Genomic DNA, 27,792 nt, shown 5'->3' with positions numbered 1-27,792 from the left:
TCACCGATATTGGGGATAGCCCAGGGCGTACAGCCCATCTATAGACGCAACCACAGGCTCAGTGTACAGATTCTTCCACGGAATCTTCAGTGTGAGGTTTGCTGTGGGGGAAACAAGGCACAGTTGAGTACAAAACAAGGCACGATTGTGTACAAAACAAGGCACGATTATGTACAAAACAAGGCACAGTTGTGTACAAAACAAGGCACGTTTGTGTACAAAACAAGGCACTTTTGTGTACAAAACAAGGCACATTTGTGTACAAAACAAGCCACAGTTGTGTACAAACCAAGGCATGTTTGTGTACAAACCAAGGCACGTTTTTGTAAAAAACAAGGCACGTTTGTGTACAAAACAAGGCACGTTTGCGTACAAAACAAGGCACGTTTGTGTACAAAATAAGGCACGTTTTTGTACAAAACAAGGCACGTTTTTGTACAAAACAAGGCACGTACAAAACAAGGCATGTTTGTGTACAAAGCGTACAATTCTACTGTAATATGATGACAAAGGAATCCTCAGAGTGCAGGTATGTGTATTGTGCTTCCTTTTTGCAGGAGGGATTTCCATCGCTCTTTTATCTAGTGCTGCTTCAATGAGATGACTTACCAAAGGCAAGTAAGTGACCCCACCCGAGCCATTATACTGATACGGGTCAACGAGTCACTGCACCATACCCTTAATGCTGAACACCAAGCAAGGAAACTACAACTTCCTCTTTAAGTCTTAGGTGTGACCCAACTCTGGATTGACCCTGGATCTACCGCCCCCGAAACGAACATAATAATACAGCCACATGGACAGTCCACAAGTATGTGTTTGAATATGTTATAGTATGAACAGACACTGGCTCCAAGGAGAAGTGAGGAAGACAGCCTGGTCCCAACCAAGCAAACTTTGCTATGTAAGCCCTCAAGTCACACCAACTTTCATTGAGGTTTTACAGGTAGAATAAATCTTCAATGTCACCGGAAATCACTTAATTTGTGCAAATGATGACTATCCTGGAAACTTTTGAAGATATTAAAATGATCAGTAAGTCTAAAAAAAAAACATGAAAATCATAAAAAACATGTAGATTGAACAAAATAAAGTTTTATTTTTATTTCATTCTTGGATGTTTAGGAGTCGGCCTACCTACAAGTACACACTATAACCATAACAACAAATGTTTTAGGGGTACTTAGTGATGCGCACTTAGCTAAGGGCTAGTTAACATGCACACTTAGATAAGGGCTGGTTAACACGCGCACTTAGCTAAGGGCTAGTTAACATTAAGTACGATTCATAAACTGACCCCTGGTCAACTCACCTATATGTCCAGCACGGATCTTCACAGGGAGGTCAAGTTCATCCCTGAAAAAAAACATCACAGACAAGCTCAAATACACGAAATTGTACTACCAAATTTCACCTACAGATTAGTTTTTTATCAAATCTCACATTTTGATCAATTCTCATTTACACAACCACCTTATAAGGCCACAAAAAAAGGCATTTTTCTGCAATTTGATTAATTTCACATGAGTAAAACTTAACTTTAAGTTGGAATGCAAGGACAGACCAGAATTCCTGTGCTCCATGTCCACACACACTCCATACATGTACGGTAAGTGTTGTGCAGGGACGGACAAGAATTCCCTGTGCCCACATCCACACACTCTCCATACATGTACGGTAAGTGATGTGCAGGGATGGACAAGAATTCCTGTGCCCATGTCCACACACACTCCATACATGTACGGTAAGTGTTGTTCAAGGATGGACAAAAATTCCTGTGCCCACGTCCACACACACTCCATACATGTACGGTAAGTGTTGTTCAAGGATGGACCAGAATTCCTGTGCCCACGTCCACACACACTCCATACATGTACGGTAAGTGTTGTGCAGGGATGGACCAGAATTCCCTGTGCCCACGTCCACATACACTCCATACATGTACGGTAAGTGTTGTTCAGAGATGGACAAGAATTCCTGTGCCCACGTCCACACACACTCCATACATGTACGGTAAGTGTTGTTCAAGGATGGACCAGAATTCCTGTGCCCACGTCCACACACACTCCATACATGTACGGTAAGTGTTGTGCAGGGACGGATCAGAATTCCTGTGCCCACGTCCACACACACTCCACACATGTATGATAAGTGTTGTGCAGGGATGGGCCAGAATTCCTGTGTCCACACACACTCCATACATGTATGGTAAAGTGTTGTGCAGGGACGGACCAGAATTCCTGTGTCCAATCCACACACACTCCATACATGTACGGTAAGTGTCGTTCAGGGATGGACCAGAGTTCCTGTGTCCACACACACTCCATACATGTACGCTAAGTGTTGTGCAGGGACGGACCAGAATTCCATGTGCCCACGTCCATACACACTCCATACATGTACGGTAAGTGTTGTTCAAGGATGGACCAGAATTCCTGTGCCCACGTCCATACACACTCCATACATGTACGGTAAGTGTTGTTCAAGGATGGACCAGAATTCCTGTGCCCACGTCCACACACACTCCATACATGTACGGTAAGTGTTGTGCAGGGACGGACCAGAAATCCTGTGCCCACGTCCACACACACTCCATACATGTACAGTTAGTGTACAGCAGGACGGACCAGAATTCCTGTGTCCAATCCACACACACTCCATACATGTACGGTACGTGTTGTTCAAGGATGGACCAGAGTTCTGTGTCCACACACACTCCATACATGTACGCTAAGTGTTGTGCAGGGACGGACAAGAATTCCTGTGCCCACGTCCATACACACTCCATACATGTACGCTAAGTGTTGTGGCAGGGACGGACCAGAATTCCTGTGCCCACGTCCACAAACACTCCATACATGTACAGTAAGTGTTGTTCAAGGATGGACCAGAATTCCTGTGCCCACGTCCATACACACTCCATACATGTACGGTAAGTGTTGTGCAGGGACGGATCAGAATTCCTGTGCCCACGTCCACACACACTCCATACATGTATGATAAGTGTTGTGCAGGGATGGACCAGAATTCCTGTGTCCACACACACTCCATACATGTACGGTAAGTGTTGTGTAGGGACGGACCAGAATTCCTGTGTCCAATCCACACACACTCCATACATGTACGGTAAGTGTTGTTCAGGGATGGACCAGAGTTCCTGTGTCCACACACACTCCATACATATACGGTAAGTGTTGTGCAGGGACGGACCAGAATTCCTGTGCTCATGTCCACACACACACTCCATACATGTACAGTTAGTGTTGTGCAGGGACGGACCAGAATTCCTGTGTCCACACACACTCCATACATGTACGGTAAGTGTTGTGCAGGGACGGACCAGAATTCCTGTGCCCACGTCCACACACACTCCATACATATACGGTAAGTGTTGTGCAGGGACAGACCAGAAGTCCTGTGTCCACGTCCACACACACTCCATACATGTACAGTTAGTGTTGTGCAGGGACGGACCAGAATTCCTGTGTCCACGTCCACACACACTCCATGCATGTACGGTAAGCGTTGTACAGGGACGGACCAGAATTCCTGTAACCACGTCCACACACACTCCATACATGTACAGTTAGTGTTGTGCAGGGACGAACAAGAATTCCTGTGCCCATGTCCACACACACACCATACATGTACGGTAAGTGTTGTGCAGGGACGGACCAGAATTCCTGTGCCCACATCCACACACACTCCATACATGTACGGTAAGTGTTGTTCAAGGATGGACCAGAATTCCTGTGCCCACGTCCATACACACTCCATACATGTACAGTTAGTGTTGTACAGGGATGGACCGAAATTCCTGTGCCCACGTCCACACACACTCCATACATGTACAGTTAGTGTTGTGCAGGGACGGACCAGAATTCCTGTGCCCACGTCCACACACACTCCATACATGTACCGTAAGTGTTGTGCAGGGACGGACCAGAATTCCTGTGTCCAATCCACACACACTCCATACATGTACGGTAAGTGTTGTTCAAGGATGGACCAGAGTTCCTGTGTCCACACACACTCCATACATGTACGGTAAGTGTTGTGCAGGGACGGACCAGAATTCCTGTGCCCACGTCCATACACACTCCATACATGTACGCTAAGTGTTGTGCAGGGACGGACCAGAATTCCTGTGCCCACGTCCACAAACACTCCATACATGTACGGTAAGTGTTGTTCAAGGATGGACCAGAATTCCTGTGCCCCACGTCCATACACACTCCATACATGTACGGTAAGTGTTGTGCAGGGACGGATCAGAATTCCTGTGCCCACGTCCACACACACTCCATACATGTATGATAAGTGTTGTGCAAGGGATGGACCAGAATTCCTGTGTCCACACACACTCCATACATGTACGATAAGTGTTGTGCAGGGACGGACCAGAATTCCTGTGTCCAATCCACACACACTCCATACATGTACGGTAAGTGTCGTTCAGGGATGGACCAGAGTTCCTGTGTCCACACATACTCCATACATATACGGTAAGTGTTGTGCAGGGACAGACCAGAATTCCTGTGCTCATGTCCACACACACTCCATACATGTACAGTTAGTGTTGTGCAGGGACGGACCAGAATTCCTGTGTCCACACACACTCCATCATGTACGGTAAGTGTTGTGCAGGGACGGACCAGAAATCCTGTGTCCATGTCCACACACACTCCATACATGTACAGTTAGTGTTGTGCAGGGACGGACCAGAATTCCTGTGCCCACCTCCACACACACTCCATACATGTACGGTAACTGTTGTACATGGACGGACCAGAATTCCTGTGCCCACGTCCACACACACTCCATACATGTACGGTAAGTGTTGTTCAAGGACGGACCAGAATTCCTGTGCCCACGTCCACACACACTCCATACATATACGGTAAGTGTTGTGCAGGACGGACCAGAATTCCTGTGCCCACGTCCACACACACTCCATACATATACGGTAAGTGTTGTGCAGGGACAGACCAGAAATCCTGTGTCCACGTCCACACACACTCCATACATGTACAGTTAGTGTTGTGCAGGGACGGACCAGAATTCCTGTAACCACGTCCACACACACTCCATACATGTACGGTAAGTGTTGTGCAGGGACGGACCAGAATTCCTGTGCCCACGTCCACACACACTCCATACATGTACAGTAACTGTTGTACAGGGACGGACCAGGATTCCTGTGCCCACGTCCACACACACTCAATACATGTACGGTAACCGTTGTACAGGGACGGACCAGAATTCCTGTGCCCACGTCCACACACACTCCATACATGTACATGCACAGTAACTGTTGTACAGGGACGGACCAGGATTCCTGTGCCCACGTCCACACACACTCCATACATGTACGGTAAGTGTTGTACAGGGACGGACCAGGATTCCTGTGCCCACGTCCACACACACTCCATACATGTACGGCAAGTGTTGTACAGGGATGGACCAGAATTCCTGTGTCCACATCCACACACACTCCATACATGTACAGTTAGTGTTGTGCAGGGACGGACCAGAATTCCTGTGCCCACGTCCACACACACTCCACACATGTACGGTAAGTGTTGTACAGGGACGGACCAGAATTCCTGTGTCCACACACACTCCATACAATGTACTGTAAGTGTTGTACAGGGACGGACCAGAATTCCTGTAACCACGTCCACACACACTCCATACATGTACAGTTAGTGTTGTGCAGGGACGAACAAGAATTCCTGTGCCCACGTCCACACACACACCATACATGTACGGTAAGTGTTGTACAGGGACGGACCAGAATTCCTGTGCCCACATCCACACACACTCAATACATGTACGGTAAGTGTTGTGCAGGGACGGACAAGAATTCCTGTGTCCACATCCACACACACTCCATACATGTACAGTTAGTGTTGTGCAGGGACGGACCAGAATTCCTGTGCCCACGTCCACACACACTCCACACATGTACGGTAAGTGTTGTACAGGGACGGACCAGAATTCCTGTGTCCACACACACTCCATACATGTACGGTAAGTGTTTGTGCAGGGACGGACAAGAATTCCTGTGCCCACATCCACACACACTCCATACATGTACAGTAAGTGTTGTGCAGGGACGGACCAGAATTCCTGTGTCCACGTCCACACACACTCCATACATGTACAGTTAGTGTTGTGCAGGGATGGACCAGAATTCCTGTGCCCACGTCCACACACACTCCACACATGTACGGTAAGTGTTGTACAGGGACGGACAAGAATTCCTGTGTCCACACACACTCCATACATGTACGGTAAGTGTTGTGCACGGACAGACCAGAATTCCTGTGCCTACATCCACACACACTCCATACATGTACGGTAAGTGTTGTGCACGGACGGACCAGAATTCCTGTGTCCACACACACTCCATACATGTACAGTTAGTGTTGTGCAGGACGGACAAGAATTCCTGTGCCCACGTCCACACACACACCATACATGTACGGTAAGTGTTGTACAGGGACGGACCAGAATTCCTGTGCCCACGTCCACACACACTCCATACATGTACAGTTAGTGTTGTGCAGGGACGGACAAGAATTCCTGTGCCCACGTCCACACACACTCCATGCATGTACTGTAAGTGTTGTACAGGGAGGGACTAGAATTCCTGTGCCCACGTCCACACCCACTCAATACATGTACAGTTAGTGTTGTGCAGGGACAAACAAGAATTCCTGTGTCCACGTCCACACACACTCCATACATGTATGATAAGTGTTGTGCAGGGATGGACCAGAAATCCTGTGCCCACGTCCCACACACACTCCATACATGTACGGTAAGTGTTGTGCAGGGACGGACCAGAATTCCTGTGCCCATGTCCACACACACACCATACATGTACGGTAAGTGTTGTGCAGGGACGGACCAGAATTCCTGTGGCCCACGTCCACACACACTCCATACATGTACGGTAAGTGTTGTGCAGGGACGGACGAGAAATCCTGTGCCCACGTCCACACACACACCATACATGTACTGTAAGTGTTGTACAGGGACGGACCAGAATTCCTGTAACCACGTCCACACACACTCCATACATGTACAGTTAGTGTTGTGCAGGGACGGACCCAGAATTCCTGTGGCCCACGTCCACACACACACCATACATGTACGGTAAGTGTTGTGCAGGGACGGACCAGAATTCCTGTGCCCACGTCCACACACACACCATACATGTACGGTAAGTGTTGTGCAGGGACGGACCAGAAATCCTGTGCCCACGTCCACACACACACCATACATGTACGGTAAGTGTTGTGCAGGGATGGACCAGAAATCCTGTGCCCACGTCCACACGCACACCATACATGTACGGTAAGTGTTGTACAGGGACAGACCAGAAATCCTGTGCCCACGTCCACACACACTCCATACATGTACGGTAAGTGTTGTACAGGGACGGACCACAAATCCTGTGTCCACGTCCACACACACTCCATACATGTACAGTTAGTGTTGTGCAGGGACAGACCAGAATTCCTGTGCCCACGTCCACACCCACTTAATACATGTATGGTAAGTGTTGTGCAGGGACAGACCAGAATTCCTGTGCCCATGTCCACACCCACTCAATACATATACGGTAAGTGTTGTGCAGGGACAGACCAGAATTCCTGTGCCCATGTCCACACACACTCCATACATGTACGGTAAGTGTTGTGCAGGGACGGACAAGAATTCCTGTGTCCACACACACTCCGTACATGTACGGTAAGTGTTGTGCAGGGATGGACCGGAATTCCTGTGCCCACGTCCACACACTCTCCATATATGTACGGTAAGTGTTGTGCAGGGATGGACCAGAATTCCTGTGCCCACGTCCACACCCACTTAATACATGTATGGTAAGTGTTGTACAGGGACGGACCAGAATTCCTGTGCCCACCTCCACACACTCTCCATACATGTACTGTAAGTGTAAGTCTCAGTATGCGCAGTATAAGTAGTTGTACTTACCAAAGCACTTTCCTTTAAATCCAAGTTTTTCAGAACAACATCACCTGAAACAAATAAAAACAAGCTGAATGCACATATCACCATGGTTACACATCCAATCTACTAACTAACTGGCATCGTTATTAGTTACATGTCCATGGTGACTCAGTGATAGGATACGCAAATATATGGTGTCGCCTGGCTCAATGTGACGCCTGACCCAAGGCATGATGACTCATTGATAGGATACTCAAATATATGGTGTCGCCTCCCTCAATGTGATGCCTGACCCAAGGCATGATGACTCAGCGATAGGATATTCAAATATATGGTGTCACCTCCCTCAATGTGATGCCTGACCCAAGGCATGGTGACTCAGCTATAGGATACTCAAATATATGGTGTCACCTCCCTCAATGTGATGCCTGACCCAAGGCATGATGACTCAGCGATAGGATACTCAAATATATGGTGTCACCTTCCTCAATGTGATGCCTGACCCAAGGCATGATGACTCATTGATAGGATACTCAAATATATGGTGTCACCTCCCTCAATGTGATGCCTGACCCAAGGCATGGTGACTCAGCTATAGGATACTCAAATATATGATGTCAACTCCCTCAATGTGATGCCTGACCCAAGGCATGATGACTCATTGATAGGATACTCAAATATATGGTGTCACCTCCCTCAATGTGATGCCTGACCCAAGGCATGGTGACTCAGCTATAGAATACTCAAATATATGGTGTCACCTCCCTCAATGTGACGCCTGACCCAAGGCATGATGACTCATTGATAGAATACTCAAATATATGGTGTCACCTCCCTCAATGTGATGCCTGACCCAAGGCATGATGACTCAGCGATAGGATACTCAAATATATGGTGTCACCTCCCTCAATGTGATGCCTGACCCAAGGCATGATGACTCATTGATAGGATACTCAAATATATGGTGTCACCTCCCTCAATGTGATGCCTGACCCAAGGCATGATGACTCATTGATAGGATACTCAAATATATGGTGTCACCTCCCTCAATGTGATGCCTGACCCAAGGCATGATGACTCAGCGATAGGATACTCAAATATATGGTGTCACCTCCCTCAATGTGATGCCTGACCCAAGGCATGGTGACTCATTGATAGGATACTCAAATATATGGTGTCACCTCCCTCAATGTGATGCCTGACCCAAGGCATGGTGACTCAGCTATAGAATACTCAAATATATGGTGTCACCTCCCTCAATGTGATGCCTGACCCAAGGCATGATGACTCATTGATAGGATACTCAAATATATGGTGTCACCTCCCTCAATGTGATGCCTGACCCAAGGCATGATGACTCAGCGATAGGATACTCAAATATATGGTGTCACCTCCCTCAATGTGATGCCTGACCCAAGGCATGATGACTCATTGATAGGATACTCAAATATATGGTGTCACCTCCCTCAATGTGATGCCTGACCCAAGGCATGATGACTCAGCGATAGGATACTCAAATATATGGTGTCACCTCCCTCAATGTGATGCCTGACCCAAGGCATGATGACTCATTGATAGGATACTCAAATATATGGTGTCACCTCCCTCAATGTGATGCCTGACCCAAGGCATGATGACTCAGCGATAGGATACTCAAATATATGGTGTCACCTCCCTCAATGTGATGCCTGACCCAAGGCATGATGACTCATTGATAGGATACTCAAATATATGGTGTCACCTCCCTCAATGTGATGCCTGACCCAAGGCATGATGACTCAGCGATAGGATACTCAAATATATGGTGTCACCTCCCTCAATGTGATGCCTGACCCAAGGCATGATGACTCATTGATAGGATACTCAAATATATGGTGTCGCCTGGCTCAATGTGATGCTTCACCCAATAGGAGGATTACTGACACCATATACCTGTGTATCCTATTACTAAGTAACCAGGTAACGAATTTATCCTGCAGAGACCTATCAGTTCAGTGCAGAAGATCGATGTACACGTATACAGTGTACATGTAGGTGAATTGTTTCACTCAGTGTCAGCGGCGTGACTATTGTATTCACAACCCCACAATGGGAGATAACCTACTCAGCAAACACATTTGACCGTGTCTGCAGGATTCGAGAATATATGGTGTGATGGTGTGTTGTTGGCCAATGAAAAGTGGAGTATTTTGTCTGATACAGGATAACATAATATACACTATACACACACAATCGGCCATACATTCAGATTTACACGTGTGACGAGTAAGGCAAAATGTCACTGCTAAACTCCTTCACAACTCGATTTGAACAAGTAGCGGCCTTAAAAGTCCTGTTGGACTAAAATTCCTGTCATGAAACACTGCAGTATTGAGTGCACAATCACATGCAGGGCTACATGTACATTCATTTATTAACGTGAACAGTCGGTGTTATGAGCCGTACTCCAGAATATTTCCTGCATGACAGCTGTCCGGAATTTTAAGGTCGCAGAACCCACCAGGCTGGGACCCTACCAAAGCCCGCTTAATGGGTACGTGGCAAACCCAATGATTTAAAATAAGTTCTGCTAATTGAGAAAATTATTATCTGCTGAGAGCAAATGGTTTTATGGCCAAGTGGCCAGGTGTTGACTAATTGTTTGAAGACTACCCACATTTTCACATTTGTCTAAACTACCCTCCACATATATAAAGCAGAAATAGTATCTATTTGTTAACTGTTCACATTTTTTCGTAGTATTTCATTTGTTTGAATGGTACATGTATTTTACTGTACACCACACTGAAGGATAAAAATGGAATTCACTTATTTTAACACATCCGCCAAATGTGTACTACACTGCTGACTTGTTAAAAAAATGGAAGCATTATCTGGTGGGAGGAAACCATTAAATACATGATGGTAGCAAGCATTATCTGGTGGGAGGAAACCATTAAACATATGATGGTAGGAAGCATTATCTGGTGGGAGAAAACCATTAAATATATGAAAGTAGCTAGCATAAATCTGGTTGGAGGAAACCAGGTAGAGCCCAGTGGAAACCCATGATCATCACAAGGTTGATGGAAGACCTTCCCACATATGACATAAAAGTAGGACAGCATGAGCTGGACTTGAACTCACAGCAAGGTAATTGGTTAGAGGCTCCTGGTCACATGGGTGATGCTATGGTAGCATCAAACCACAGAAGGCCCCGAAAGAAATACACATAGTATGATGGAGGGAAACAACAAAGCTACCATGCAAGTGGAGCATTAATATTAAACCATGAGAAAAAATTTGAACCAATATAAAACAGTCTTACGTACCTTGTACATTAATACAGATTAAAAGTACATATTATTGTGGAATAAGATTTTCTCAGTCCAATGTTTCCTTATCATCTCTGTTCTGATGAATGTTTCCCATTAACACACCAAATCCCTGTAACAGTTTTATCCCTCAATCTGACATTTAATGATATTTACTTGCTACATAGTTCATACAGCCACCATCAGGCCACTCTGAAAAATCCTTAGATTCTGCTTGTTCTCTGGTCGCGAGTTCAAATCCAGCTTCTCCTAGTCATGCTGTAAGTCAATATGCATGCATGCTTGGGTTTAACATCGTACTTAACAACTTTTCAGTCATGTGACCATGAAGAGTCATTAGGTGTGTGTACATATATATTGTGTCTTCTTGTGGTATGGCAAGTGCATACTGCCTAAGTGCTGCCCAGGTATTGTGTTGAAGACACCAGGCATGACACTGGCCCAGTCACATATCATGCTGAAGACACCAGGCATGACACTGGCCCAGTCACATATCATGCTGAAGACACCAGGCATGACACTGGCCCAGTCACATATCATGCTGAAGACACCAGGCATGACACTGGCCCAGTCACATATCATACTGAAGACACCAGGCATGACACCAGCCCACTCACATATCACACTGACGCTGCACCAACCAGTTATGTTTCCTTGCTCTACCCAGTGCTGGGCATCAAGCAAGGCAGCGGCAAGCACCATTTTTACAGTCTAAGGTATGACCTGACCCGGGTTTGATCCCAGGTCTGCAGACATCGAAGTGGATGCTCTCACTATTAGGCCACCAAAGTGGTCTGTAAATAAATAAGTTCCAGAGGTTCATATCAGGTACATGGACAACATAAAGCAGTTGTTTTCCACAGTGCTCTGCAGAGTTTCCTCCCTTCCCCAGTCTGGCCACTGTTGAAAATATACAATATTCTTAAGAGTGCCATGAAACACTAAGTGGTTTGTATTCGCATAACTGTTTAACTGATGCACATGCTGGGGCAGTAAGGTCAAGGGGTCGAATACATCAAGGCACTTTGTGGTTGAAAATTTACATTTCAACTTTAAGGTGTAGCCCAATCAGCAAGAACTGGACTGGCACCTCTCTGACTAGTGGCTTGTTGGCTGGCTTGGCAAAATTAATTAATAAACCCAACTTGGGGACAATTCGGTTAACAACTTGATAATGCCATTTTTCGCACAGCAAATAATAAAATTACGTTTAATGTTTTCTTATCACAGGATCAAATTTTTAGATGTATCAGAACCCGACAGAGGTACTATTAGATGTAGGCTTCGACAAACAAGCTTGTGTTTGTGCCGGAGGGGTGGGGAATGGAACGGGAGGGAGGGGATATTACATGTAGGCTCTGGATATCTGACAGATGGTGAGCGTCAGTGACCCAGAAAACACTCTGTTATTAGAGATGTGAGTCAGGGCAGAGTTTTATGATGATTATAACTATACACCACTGTTGGGTCAATTCCATCATGCCAGGCACAGCTAAGTGACAGGTACATTGTATGTGGTGTGTGAGCTCTATGGATGAGTAGCCTGCAGTCATAACATGTACACCATACAAAGGCCTGCCAGACACAGCAAACTGAGATGATGACACCAGGCAGGGTCATGAACCACATAGTGCATGCTTCTTTTCATTGTTGTTTTATATGTATGTATCATTGTATGTATGCTTGGGGCTTAGCGGTCATATGATTTCAGTCACATGATGAGGAGTCATTAGGTGTGTGTACATATACTGTGTCTTCTTGTAACAGGGTGAGTCCATGCTGCCAAAGTGCTGCCGCTAATTCACCAGACGCCACCTCACCCAGTCATGATCTTCTGACACCAGGCCAATCAGTCCTGTTTCCTTATTCTAGCTTCTCAGTGCTGAGTGCCAAGAGAGACAGCAACCAATATGATTTCTAATTTATTTATTTATTTGATTGGTGTTTTACGCCGTACTCAAGAATATTTCACTAATACAACGGCGGCCAGCATTATGGTGGAAGGAAACCGGGCAGAGCCCGGGGGAAACCCACGACCATCCGCAGGTTGCTGGAGACCTTTCCACTAATATCATTTCTAAAGTCTTTGTTGGACTTGTTTGGTGTGATTTTTCAGTCACAGTCAATAGTATGGGTCACATTGCCAAGCCAAGGGTTTACATGTAGGTAACTGGACAGACCCTCTGTGCTCAAGTGTTTGTTGGACTTGTTTGGTGTGATTTTTCAGTCACAGTCAATAGTATGGGTCACATTGCCAGGCCAAGGGTTTACATGTAGGTAACTGAACAGACCCTCTGTTCTCAAGTGTTTGTTGGACTTGTTTGGTGTGATTTTTCAGTCACAGTCAATAGTATGGGTCACATGGCCAGGCCAAGGGTTTACATGTAGGTAACTGGACAGACCCTCTGTGCTCAAGTGTTTGATGGACTTGTTTGGTGTGATTTTTCACTCACAGTCAATAGTATGGGTCACATTGCCAAGCCAAGGGTTTACATGTAGGTAACTGGACAGACCCTCTGTGCTCAAGTGTTTGTTGGACTTGTTTGGTGTGATTTTTCAGTCACAGTCAATAGTATGGGTCACATGGCCAGGCCAAGGGTTTACATGTAGGTAACTGGACAGACCCTCTGAGCTCAAGTGTTTGATGGACTTGTTTGGTGTGATTTTTCAGTCACAGTCAATAGTATGGGTCACATGGCCAGGCCAAGGGTTTACATGTAGGTAACTGGACAGACCCTCTGTGCTCAAGTGTTTGTTGGACTTGTTTGGTGTGATTTTTCAGTCACAGTCAATATTATGGGTCACATTGCCAGGCCAAGGGTTTACATGTAGGTAACTGGACAGACCCTCTGTGCTCAAGTGTTTGTTGGACTTTTCAATGGAATTTTTATTTCATTATTATTTTCAAATAAAATGTAAAAATAATATCTTTAAAATACAAAATTCCCTATACATGCTGCCCCTCAATCCTGCCCTAATCACTCACAAACTTTTCCACAGATATGCATGTACAGCGACCATATCAGTGTACGACCAGTGATCATATCAGTGTAGGAGACCATATCAGCGCAGGACAAATCCGTGTAGGAGACAATATCGGTGTAGGACAAATCAGTGTAGGAGACCATATCAGTGTACGACCAGTGATCATATCAGTGTAGGAGACAATATCAGTGTAGGACAAATCAGTGTAGGAGACCAGATTAGTGTAGGAGACCAGATCAGTGTTGGAGACCACATCAGTGTAGGACAAATCAGTGCAGGAGGTCATATCAGTGTAGGAGACCAGACCAGTGTAGGACAAAACAGTGTAGGAGACCATATCAGTGTTGGAGACCAGATCCGTGTAGGACAAATCGGTGTAGGAGGACAAATCGGTGTAGGAGGACAAATCTGTGTAGGAGCCCAGATCAGTGAAGGAGGCCATATCAGTGTAGGAGACCAGACAGAATCCAGAATACAGTAATTCTTAAACCTCTTCACATGTTTGCAAGATGTTGATTCAAGCATATTCTGAAGGCACTATTCTCTGCTGACTGATAAAATTAGACATTTTGTGAAGCCTGGACACTTGCCAATCCCAAAAGTGTAGTTTTCTTTCCAAAAACAAATTTAAAATGTGCACAAATTGCTCTGAAAGTTACTGTATGGGAATAGATTGAGGAATTCGGGTATTACATTTTCAAGGTCACCACTAAACCCAGTGATAAGCAAATCATGGTTATGATGTTTCATAGTCTTTCAGTCGCTAGGACATTTTGATGCTGCATGGTGGATTTCATTCAAAGGTTGTTAGTTCTTTTAACCCCTCAAGTTTACCTTCTGAAAATTATCATCTATACACGCACATACAATTCAAATCCATACCTCCGTTTTTAGATATTAAAAATGCAATTTCAAACATACTGGGACTTTTTTTTTGTGGTGCACTAAGGTTAATTGTGTTTTTGCAGGTTTCCTTTCAAAACTTTACACGCATACTTGTACATCGGTAGAATTATCTTCTTGTTGTTGTTGTGTCAATATAATGTGACAGATAAGGCAATAACAAATCGGATAAAGTTTTATAACTGCAGTAACAGTCCGATCACGCACCTATAGACCTTCAAACATCTTCCACATTCATGTACATCCCAGACAGCTCGGTATTCTCCACGACAAGACCCCCTTGTCTAGAGCCTCACAGGCTGCCTTGCCATGTCAGGGTAACCCAGCCATATGCAATATGTGCTACAATCCCTCAGTGCATGAGCCCACACATACAGTACATTTACAACTAATGGTAGTTACTTGTACTCTGCAGAATTTCACAGTTCATTCACCTCTTGTTTATTAATCATTAACACATCCAGTAGAGTACCTTCCATGTCTACAAGCCTGTCTGCTATATTTCTTCTGTGTAGACATCACTATTAATTCTGTTTTTGAAACAACACTCAAATTGATTCCATAATTCAGGGGAGGAAATATTAAGACTAAACTCTGGAGCCAATGATTTGCGTCTACAAGCATTTGATACCCCAATTTCGGCTTCTTCAAAAATTCAATGAATGGGTTGCATTCGTCAAATTTTCTAATCCTGAACCAACACAGAAATTTAAGAGAATACCTATATCTCAAACTCTGTGCATGGGCACATTTTTGAAATATGTACGGTACATGTAAGCCTATACACCCCTCTCCCAGGGGCCCCACCCAGAGTAGCAATGCTCAAGTCTCAGCTGATGTTAAAGGCTACCTCTCTCAGCATCCTGATAACACCACTTCAGATACTCCCCCACATGATGTATTCTGGAGGTACATGTATAGGAGCCTTGGGTGTACATTTATCAGGTGATAGGCCCATGCACTGTCACTGACAACCACTGTAGTCTCTCGCCAATGAGGTCACCAGATCAGATACAACTCCTGCTTAATACAACTCCATTACCTAATATATCATGAAGCCTGTGAAATGCATACAGGGCTATATTAAGATACCAAGGATATGATCTTTTCCCTGCTGTATCCCATAGCTTTCAACTCTATAAGGCCATCCTTTAAAAAAAATACATTACATTGTATTATAATATTATAACCCTAAAGTTTTTTTGCAATAAAGTTTTACATTGTATCGTAATGTTATATAGGAGTCATACAATTCTACAGTGTATTGTAATGTTATATAGGAGTCATACAATTCTACAGTGTATTGTAATGTTATATAGGAGTCATACAATTCTACAGTGCATTGTAATGTTATATAGGAGTCATGCAATTCTACAGTGTATTGTAATGTTATATAGCAGTCATGCAATTCTACAGTGTATTATAATGTTATATAGGAGTCATACAATTCTACAGTGCATTGTAATGTTATATAGGAGTCATACAATTCTACAGTGCATTGTAATGTTATATAGCAGTCATGCAATTCTACAGTGTATTGTAATTTTATACAGCAGTCATGCAATGAAGTTTTATATTGAATTGTAATGTTGTATAGGAGTCATGCAATGAAGTTTTACATTGTGTTGTGATGTTGTATAGGAGTGGTGCAATAAAGTTTTACACTGTATTTTAATGTCATATAGGAGTCATACAATTCTACAGTGCATTGTAATGTTATATAGGAGTCATACAATTCTACAGTGTATTGTAATTTTATACAGCAGTCATGCAATGAAGTTTTATATTGAATTGTAATGTTGTATAGGAGTCATGCAATGAAGTTTTACATTGTGTTGTGATGTTGTATAGGAGTGGTGCAATAAAGTTTTACACTGTATTTTAATGTCATATAGGAGTCATACAATTCTACAGTGCATTGTAATGTTATATAGGAGTCATACAATTCTACAGTGCATTGTAATGTTATATAGGAGTCATACAATTCTACAGTGTATTGTAATGCTATATAGGAGTCATACAATGAAGTTTTACACTGTGTTGTAATGTTGTATAGGAGTGGTGCAATAAAGTTTTTGTATTATAGTGTTGTATAGTAGTGGTGCAATAAAGTTTTACATTGTATTGTAATGTATAGGTGTGGTGCAAAGAAGTTTTACATTGTATTGTAGTGTTATATGCAAGTTTTACACTGTGCTACATGTATAATCTTACACATGCACGAGTCACTCAAGCATTGCATTGTATGCTAATATTGATATGTGAGCTTCAGAGCAAAGTTATACCCCATCTTGTTTTGCTGCTTGCCTTAATTGTGTTTCATGGCATTTCACTGCAAGTACATCTATCTTACCAGCAAGCCACCAACCTGTGGACAGTGTACTGTGGTAAATTGATTTTTTCTATGCTCTGGGCAAACAGCTCAGCCTGTGCCAGAGTAGGTCAGTGACCCCTGCCTGTTGTACTCTTGAGAACAGAACACTGCTTCAGTATCAAAGTGGAAGTCAGTTGTACATGTTGACCTATAAGTGCTAGTATCAGCCAGGTCAATGTCTTACCCTGAAACACATGGCTGTTCCATCAAACACACATACTCCCCTACTACAAGAGTCAGTGATTGAAGTGTAAATAAGCCGGGAGAAAGGGAAACTGCATGTAACTGTCAGGAATTTGGGAACCCTCGACCATTGGCATGATACTGGCTTCCTCCCCATGCAGTTCACAGTCCTTCAGATGCTGCAATAAGTGGGTGTGGTGGGGGAGGAGTATCAGAACAGCTGGGCTTAAAGTACATCTTTAAATCTGAAACTGCATGCTGTCTTTACTGTAGATATGAGAGGGACTGGGTAGTGTGTGTGTGTGTGGTGTGGGGAGGGGGAGGGGGGCTGGCTAGGCATTTGCAGAGTTAACAGCAAGTGGTTCTATAAATAGCTGAGGTTGCAGACAGCCTTGGCTCAATGGTCCCACATGATCATGTGTACACAGGAAACACAGCTTGTCAAGGTTACCACTGATTTCATAACTGCATGCATGCAGAGTAGTTATGACAAGTAATTACCACAGCAGCCCCATGCATAAGTGCCCAACATGTAGATAATGGTCAAGTTAACTCTACTACAGGCTTCCTGGCTGAGGTTACACTGGACGTAACCATGGTAACAAGGTAAACAACAGGGAAATATAGCCAAAATATTTATGGTGAAAAAAATTCATCTTTGACTGGGATGTAGTGGTTCACAGTGCTCTGGTTGAGGCTTTCAAAAGCAGGCTTCTGGAACAACAAGGTTTCTTAAGGTTCGTGTAGGATGCCATTAGTGAGAATGCTAGAACTCCACAGCTTTGAAACTTAACATTCACCTTTGGCTTATGCAAATTCATTTTGCTCTCCAAACTTTGTTTCCCTCATATGCATGTTTCCTTCCATGACAAAAAGGGCATTAACTTCCGTCCTTGGGAAATTCATTTTGTAACAGTGTCTGCCACCTCTGAAATCTTGGCATCCGTAAGCTAGTCATTCTTAGGAGGCCTCTCAAGTTTTTGCAACAACACATATGACATTCATTACGAGAGATAAACATCCTAAAACTCTGCCAACCTTTATCACACCCCAATATAATGGTACAGCTCAAATACCCCCATAGCTCCCTGTACTGTCCTACCACTGGGATGAAGTTTAAGGAGGTACTGCAGAGTACTTAATTTTCGCATGGAACTAATTTTTGTGGATTTTCGCGAAAAATAATTCCAGCGAAAAAAATATCCAAAACTGAATCATATACTACAGGTAGTAGTAATAATGAAGTGAAATCTTTCCCAGGCTCAGAAAGCTAAAAAGGCCCAACGGGCCAGCTAAATGTTTTTAACTACAGGGAAGGGAAATTATGGTTTAAATATATACAAACTGTGGTGCTAAGGCATGGTGGGTGTAAAACAAAGTGGGGGTTAATTCGTCGTTGGTTTGATCAATCTTCGCTATGCCTGTTAAATACGTGAAATAAATTCCAGTGAACAATAAGTACTTTACAGTAGTATCTTTTAGCCTCAGCTCTATGACTACTGGGAATTCCTCTTCTAGTTCCCTTTTAAGATGTCATTTTTTCTTAAGGCAATACACATACATGCAACTGATGAAATGTATGAAGCTGTATCAAGGATACAGGTAAATACGAAATTTTTCAGACAGGTAAAAATCTTATTGATCTCTTCAGTGAGCACTTTACCTTTTTCTTGGGGTTACAGATACAAGTACCCTAAATCACTTACTGATCTCTTCAGTGAGCACTTTACCTTTTTCTTGGGGCTACAGATACAAGTACCCTAAATCACTTACTGATCTCTTCAGTGAGCACTTTACCTTTTTCTTGGGGTTACAGATACAAGTACCCTAAATCACTTACTGATCTCTTCAGTGAGCACTTTACCTTTTTCTTGGGGTTACAGATACAAGTACCCTAAATCACTTACTGATCTCTTCAGTGAGCACTTTACCTTTTTCTTGGGGTTACAGATACAAGTACCTTAAATCACTTATTGATCTCTTCAGTGAGCACTTTACCTTTTTCTCGGGGTTACAGATACAAGTACCCTAAATCACTTATTGATCTCTTCAGTGAGCACTTTACCTTTTTCTCGGGGTTACAGATACAAGTACCCTAAATCACTTATTGATCCCTTCAGTGAGCACTTTACCTTTTTCCCGGGGCTACAGATACAAGTACCCTAAATCACTTATTGATCTCTTCAGTGAGCACTTTACCTTTTTCTCGGGGCTACAGATACAAGTACCCTAAATCACTTATTGATCTCTTCAGTGAGCACTTTACCTTTTTCTCGGGGCTACAGATACAAGTACCCTAAATCACTTATTGATCTCTTCAGTGAGCAATTTACCTTTTTCTTGGGGTTACAGATACAAGTACCCTAAATCACTTAAATCGGGGTTACAGATACAAGAACCCTAAATCACTTAAATCGGGGTTACAGATACAAGTACCCTAAATCACTTATTGATCTCTTCAGTGAGCACTTTACCTTTTTCTCGGGGTTACAGATACAAGTACCCTAAATCACTTATTGATCTCTTCAGTGAGCACTTTACCTTTTTCTCGGGGTTACAGATACAAGAGTTACAGATACAAGGGTTACAGATACAAGGGTTACAGATACAAGTACCCTAAATCACTTAAATGACCTAAAATTTCTTCCATAACCAAGTTTCTCATTTTTCCAGATTCTGGGAATTCTGTTGGTGCTAAGGTGCTATCTTAGAAGGTTTGTTTGGAAGGTAGGATTTTAGCCCACCAGGAAAATGTAAACTTTAGCACCAGATGTAATATCGTTACATTTCTTTGCCTCCACAAATGTTCTTTTGTGGTTGAATCTTTAGGTTATTGAGGGTAAGCTGCTGTAGCCTTGATTTACGGGAACATTTGGGAAATTGGATTCCCACATTCCCGCTGAAAAATGAACCTTCACATCCCACTACATTTATCTACTTCTCGATTCTGCGAATCTTCTAAAAAAATCCTGTTTGTGGCTCCATATATTCTGAGGAGAAACTCCACATGTTCTGAGGAGAAACTCCACATGTTCTGAGAAAAAACTCCACATGTTCTGACGAGAAACTCCACATGTTCTGAGGAGAAACCCCACATGTTCTGAGGAGACACTCCACAGGTTCTGAGGAGAAACTCAATATATTCTGAGGAGAAACTCAATATATTCTGAGGAGAAACTCCACATGTCCTGAGGAGACACTCCACATGTTCTGAGGAGAAACTCCACAGGTTCTGAGGAGAAACTCAATATATTCTGAGGAGAAACCCCACATGTTCTGAGAAAAAACTCCACAGGTTCTGAGGAGAAACTCAATATATTCTGAGGAGAAACCCCACATGTTCTGAGAAAAAACTCCACATGTTCTGAGGAGAAACTCCATATATTCTGAGGAGAAACTCCACATGTTCTGAGGAGAAACTCCACATGTTCTGAGGAGAAACTCCATATATTCTGAGGAGAAACTCCACATGTTCTGAGGAGAAACTCCACGTGTTCTGAGGAAAAACTCTACAGGTTCTGAGTAGCAACTTGCATACAGTGTAAATGCCGTTACATTATACACCTTAACACAGTACATGGACACACGCAATTATCCACAAATGTCTTGCTAACAGTCACCAGCCAAAACACCCCCACATCAGTACAGTTACTAGTCCACATTTTTAGAATGCACTGATCTACATGCACATCAAGCTTCACATCCAACAGAACATTCATCAAGTTTCCATGACAACCACCAAGTTTCCATGACAACCACATACAAAGCTGCAGAATTCCCCTACCAACCCACCCAGCCGGTATACCACTGTCAGTCATTTGAACACAACTCGGTCCATGCACACCTCAAACAAGGAATACTGCACCTCATCTAAAGTACTGTGTTAAGTGACTACATTTGGCTCAACTCTGACTGATTCATCCAACTTACATGGTTACTTACACGAATTTCTTATCACAAAAACTTTTAATGTGTTGACGCCACTGCCCATTTGTTGTGTTGGACAAAAAGGGGCAGGGTGCACATAGGGACCAGTACCCTGTTAAAAGACTACAGCTAAGGGCTTGCACTAGCTTCAAAAATATCATTTTTAGGACTTTACAGTCCTCTGAAAGCACACTATTACAGGCTATTAAAGCTTTGGGCAAAATACAGACAGTACGTGTCCATGTGTGAGGTGGTCCAAAGGCCTGCATTTCATTATTTGGTAAAGATTTTCAATACTGTACTTCACATGTAAATACTGTAAGTTTAAAAGAGACCAATTTTGCTTCATTCTGATTGGCTCATCAACCTTTTGCTTTTGAAATGGTATTTTTACAAACCAAACTCCAGTACAGTGCAAAAGCTGTACAATGCATATTTGCATGTTCATGTACATGTTGGCCAGACTGTAGACCCCCAAAACAGGTCTGAATATGTACATGTGGGTCACACTGTAGACCCCACAAACAGGCCTGAATATGTGCATGTGGGTCACACTGCAGACCCCACAAACAGGCCTGAATATGTGCATGTGGGTCACACTGTAGACCCCACAAACAGGCCTGAACATGTACATGTGGGTCACACTGTAAATACCACAAACAGACCTGAATATGTACATGAGGGTCACACTGTAGACCCCACAAACAGGCCTGAATATGTGCATGTGGGTCACACTGCAGACCCCACATACAGGCCTGAATATGTACATGAGGGTCACACTGTAGACCCCACAAACAGGCCTGAATATGTGCATGTGGGTCACACTGCAGACCCCACAAACAGGCCTGAATATGTGCATGTGGGTCACATTGTAGACCCCACAAACAGGCCTGAACATGTACATGTGGGTCACACTGTAGACCCCACAAACAGGCCTGAACATGTACATGTGGGTCACACTGTAAATACCACAAACACATCTGGATATGTACATGTAGGTCACACTGTAGATACCACAAACAGACCTGGATATGCCTGACAGAGTGTATGCATGTGTACCTGTTTTATCAATGGAGTCTGATACTCTGACTATCTGGAGAGAGATTGTAATGTTAAACTACAGCTTGTGTAACATCAAGATTAGACTGGAGATGGGCAGTACCTACAGCTCACCTCAATTTTAGACACTGCATGTACGATCAGATAGATGTGCAAATCTGCCATACAGTATACCTGAAAATGTAGACTAAAACGTGCCTTTTTTTTCTACAAACAGGCCTAATGCAGCCCAATTTTGAGCCCTATATGTAGGATTTGGGCATATCCGGTTTATGCACCCAAACAAGGAAAGAAAAGTGTGGGCATAATTAGTTTGGGTGCTCCAACAAGTAGAGAAAGGTGTGGGCATAATTAGTTTGGGTTCCCCAAACAAGGAAAGAAAGGTGTGGGCATAATTAGTTTGGGTGCCCCAAACAAGGAAAGAAAAGTGTGGGCATAATTAGTTTGGGTGCCCCAACAAGTAAAGAAAGGTGTGGGCATAATGAGTTTGGGTTCCCCAAACAAGGAAAGAAAGGTGTGGGCATAATTAGTTTGGGTGCCCCAACAAGTAAAGAAATGTGTGGGCATAATTAGTTTGGGTGCCCCAGCAAGTAAAGAAAGGTGTGGGCATAATGAGTTTGGGTTCCCCAAACAAGGAAAGAAAGGTGTGGGCATAATTAGTTTGGGTTCCCCAAACAAGGAAAGAAAGGTGTGGGCATAATTAGTTTGGGTGCCCCAAACGAAGAAAGAAAGGTGTGGGCATAATTAGTTTTGGTACCCCAAACAAGGAAAGATAAAAAAAAAAAACAAAGAAAAAATATGTTCCATCAAAGTAGGAAAATAGTTTGCTTGTTTTGTACTAAACTGTCTGTGAAAGGTTTCCTGGGGTTATTTATATTTAAGTTCCAATTCTGATTGATACACTGTTCCCTCCAGTTACACTGTTCCCTCCAGTTACACTGTTCCCTCTATTTAAACTGTTCCCTCCAGTTACACTGTTCCCTCCAGTTACACTGTTCCCTCTAGGTACACTGTTCCCTCCAGTTACACTGTTCCCTCTAGGTACACTGTTCCCTCCAGTTACACTGTTCCCTCCAGTTACACTGTTCCCTCTAGGTACACTGTTCCCTCCAGTTACACTGTTCCCTCCAGTTACACTGTTCCCTCTAGGTAAACTGTTCCCCCGAGTACACTGTTCCCCTCCAGTTACACTGTTCCCTCCAGGTGCACTGTTCCCTCCAGTTACACTGTTCCCTCTAGGTAAACTGTTCCCCTGAGTACACTGTTCCCTCCAGTTACACTGTTCCCTCCAGGTGCACTGTTCCCCCCGAGTACACTGATCTTCCAGTTACACTGTTCCCTCTAGGTACATTGTTCCCCCGAGTACACTGTTCCCTCCAGTTACACTGTTCCCTCTAGGTACACTGTTCCCCCGAGTACACTGTTCCCTCCAGTTACACTGTTCCCTCCAGGTGCACTGTATGTGAAAGTCCCTTGTCAAACTAAACACACTCCACAACAGCGAAATCATTTGGTATGTTATAGCCTTGCAGTTAAAGTTTTGTAATATCTGGAAAATATTTTAGCCAAATTAGGCTATTAAAACTAAAAGCAGGGAAGAGAATCTTTTCCATCAAATTGAGCTGAAATTTTTTCCGCTAGCCGACACCTATCAGAAAAATAATTCGCTTGGGTGATTTTGGTCAAGGTTAGATACATGTACAGGCAATGGGAAAATCTTCATTTCTCGTTAAATCACCAGATCTGCTGAAAATTCGAACCCTATAGAGGGACGCCCGGATGTAAAAGCTCTCTGAAGAACAACAAACATGTCTTCCTAAGGGCACAAGTTTGCTATTAAGCCTCATCACTTGAGCACAATGTCTCACCTTTTGTGCTTTCACTTTCTCTTTGTGTGGGCGTAGATCATGTGACAGTGATAAGTCAGCCAGCTGGCTGGGGGGCGTGTATACAGGGACAAGGTTACCTGTGATATCTGGGTCAGGTACTCCCACTGGATTAATGACCACACATCACACAGAGGAATGACCTTGTAGACTTAGCTAAGCCATGCGTTGAAATATACACATTGTATGATATGTATATATACAGTATTACCTATGGTAATTGTTCAACCTTCTCGCATGTTTACAAAGTCTTTATTCAGGCATGTTTTGAAGCCATTATTCTGTGTAGCCTCACAAAAGTAAAGTTTTTCTGAAGCCCTCAAGGTGGACAATCCAACCAATGTAGTTTTGATTTCAAAATCAAATTAAAAATGGCACTACAAGTGCAAACACTGAGGAATTAAGGTACCAGGAATTAAGGTACCAGTATGTGTATAGCCAGCCTCAGTGCAGGTGCACATTGTGTGTACACTGTTACTGAACATGTTATGTGTATCATGTGGGGTTGGGGGCCTGCGGGGCTGTGGATTGGTGGAAGGCAACGCAGAATTTAAGAATTTTTAGTAGTGCAGGATAAGGCATTGTGAATTTATAGGTAACTGTGTAAAGACATGAAGTCCTAACACCTGCACTTTATATCCTGCATGTTTACAGTAAATTTAGTATCCATACATCCACAGATTAGTTTACTTGATTCGTGTTAAACACTTTACTCAAGAAGCATCTGTAGCGCTCTATACATGCTACATGTACATGTATGCATATACATTACTGACTCACAGATTAATTCAGCTCTACATAAAAACCTAATAACCAAATTATGAATGCATTTGGCTCTACATAAAAACCTAATAACCAAATTATGAATGCATTTGGCTCTACATAAAAACCTAATAACCAAACTATGAATGCATTTGGCTCTACATAAAAACGCAATAACCAAATTATGAATACATACAAGTGCAGACTGACCCAATATCTTTAGTTATTGTTTCAGTCTGAGAGGTCTTTACTTGTGCCTATAAAACAATGATGAGTACATAGGTGTTACATAGGTGTTGAATACATCTTGTTACTTCCCGTTACATTATGATGTAAAGTACATTTATAAATGTGTTTTAGTTTTTGAAAATATCATCTCGCATTTTAAACAGTAGTCAGGCTTTAACACGAGACCTCTCTTTCAAGAGGCAAATGAGCTTGCCGCCCTTTCACCTCATTGCAGAGCCCTGCCATCTCATTAAAGAGCCCTGCCATCTCATTAAAGAGCCCTGCCATCTCAGTGCAGAGCCCTGCCATCTCACTGCAGAGCCCTGCCATCTCACTGCAGAGCCCTACCATCACACTGCAGAGCCCTGCCATCACACTGCAGAGCCCTGCCATCTCAGTGCAGAGCCCTGCCATCTCAATGTAGAGCCCTACCATCACACTGCAGAGCCCTGCCATCACACTGCAGAGCCCTGCCATCTCATTGCAGAGCCCTGAAGCCACTTGCCACCTACAAGGTAGAGTGGTTGTTTCTCATCTTATGAATACCACAACTTCCTGTACATGGTGTAAACAGACAAACTGGCCCAGGCTAACACATTTATTAGTTTGTTGTTTTACAGCACACTCAAGAATTTACCCCAGATGGAGTCATTACATGTACAGCATATGCATGTGTTTTATAATGACACCAGATGACCATATGACGCAGTGGTTCACACTCCCATATGACGCAGTGGTTCGCACTCCCATATGACGCAGTGGTTCACACTCCCATATGACGCAGTGGTTCACACTCCCATATGACGCAGTGGTTCACACTCCCATATGACATACATGCAGTGGTTCACACTCCCATATGACGCAGTGGTTCACACTCCCATATGACGCAGTGGTTCACACTCCCATATGACGCAGTGGTTCACACTCCAATCCTTGTTGGAAGGGAATAAGTCTTTCATGTTTGTCAGAGGTGACCCAGCCAATTCTTTTTATGACAAAATATTGCGAATTATTTGTAGCATTTTTATGACAAAATATTACGAAGCTAAGCACCATGTCTAGCTGGACACAGAAAGTAGTTCATATTACAGCAATAATACTAAACACATTAGATCTGACATTTTCACACATGTCAACTCAAAATTCCCACCACTGTGAGAGAAAAAATGACATCGTTAAGTGTCACAAATGTGAAAATATGCCCTTTGCCACCAAATGGTACAAAACATAATTACATGTACAATGATTTAAATTTGCTGAATGCTGATTGCTGTCATAGAAGTGAAATATTCCTGAGTATGGCGTAAAACACTAATCAAACAAATAACTGAATTGGTTGAGTTTCAATGTATATATTCAACACATTATAAGTATTGCCGTAAATGCAAAACTATGGGTGAACTGGTCCACAGTTTTGGGTTTCATCGCAATATTCTTCCATTCAACTGTCAAAGGGCAGGTTGATCTATTTATAGCCATGTTCTGCAGTAGAATAATAACAAAGGGCTGTCACTGCACATCTGTAAGTCGGCCGATCCGACTCTGGCATATAAATACCTTACACTATGTTTGTCAAATCAATATTTCTATATGAGGTGAGATATGTGTATGTCAGTGGATATGATAGTGTGTGTGGAATCACTATAGCAGCAGTTGTTATTGATGCGCTGTGAATTTATAAATTCATCACGATTCATTCATATACACAAATGCATCTGCCATTGTCTGTCGGAGCAATGCCAACGTACTTCATATGCGTACAATGTGTTCATGTATTCTGCTCCGACATGCGTGGATATTTTGCAGTGAAAGAAGAGAACAAAGCTGAAATAAATACTCATGAAGGCGTCAAACGAAAGTTATAAAACTCACCTCCCCATATGCCGAGTTTCAGCTGGGATCGGTCTAGATTTTCCACGAAATCCCCCAAATAACGGTTGATTAACTCAACCACGATCGACTCGAACACCATGTTGAAAGCCTCGACGAACTGTCAAGTTGCGGCCCAACAACAACTACAGACGAAAAGCAGGCTTAGTTCTGCAGAATTTACGCAATGAAATAGCGCAACAACTCCTATTTCCACTGGCCACGATTAACTCCCTCCAGATTTGACAGCTGGAACCTTCCTTAATCCGTGCACACCCGAGCAGAACGAAAATCAGTCACATGCCGGTGATTGTGTCGG

At 43.3% G+C, this 27,792-nt stretch overlaps 1 protein-coding gene across 1 annotated transcript; it reads right to left on the bottom strand.

The window, feature by feature from the left end:
• On the bottom strand, positions 1–27,792 carry LOC135462986 (intermembrane lipid transfer protein Vps13-like). The gene is made up of 4 exons (XM_064740311.1): positions 27,477–27,792; positions 8,009–8,051; positions 1,313–1,356; positions 1–101 (listed from the first exon to the last, which is right to left on the bottom strand). The coding sequence occupies exons 1-4, from the start codon at positions 27,574–27,576 to the stop codon at positions 1–3; spliced, it is 288 nt and encodes a 95-aa protein (XP_064596381.1). The 5' UTR covers positions 27,577–27,792.

Source organism: Liolophura sinensis, chromosome 2, assembly GCF_032854445.1.
Source record: "Liolophura sinensis isolate JHLJ2023 chromosome 2, CUHK_Ljap_v2, whole genome shotgun sequence".
NCBI lineage: Eukaryota > Metazoa > Mollusca > Polyplacophora > Chitonida > Chitonidae > Liolophura > Liolophura sinensis.
The sequence above is the reverse complement of the archived record's forward strand: the minus strand, read 5'-3'. Positions and strand labels throughout refer to the sequence as shown.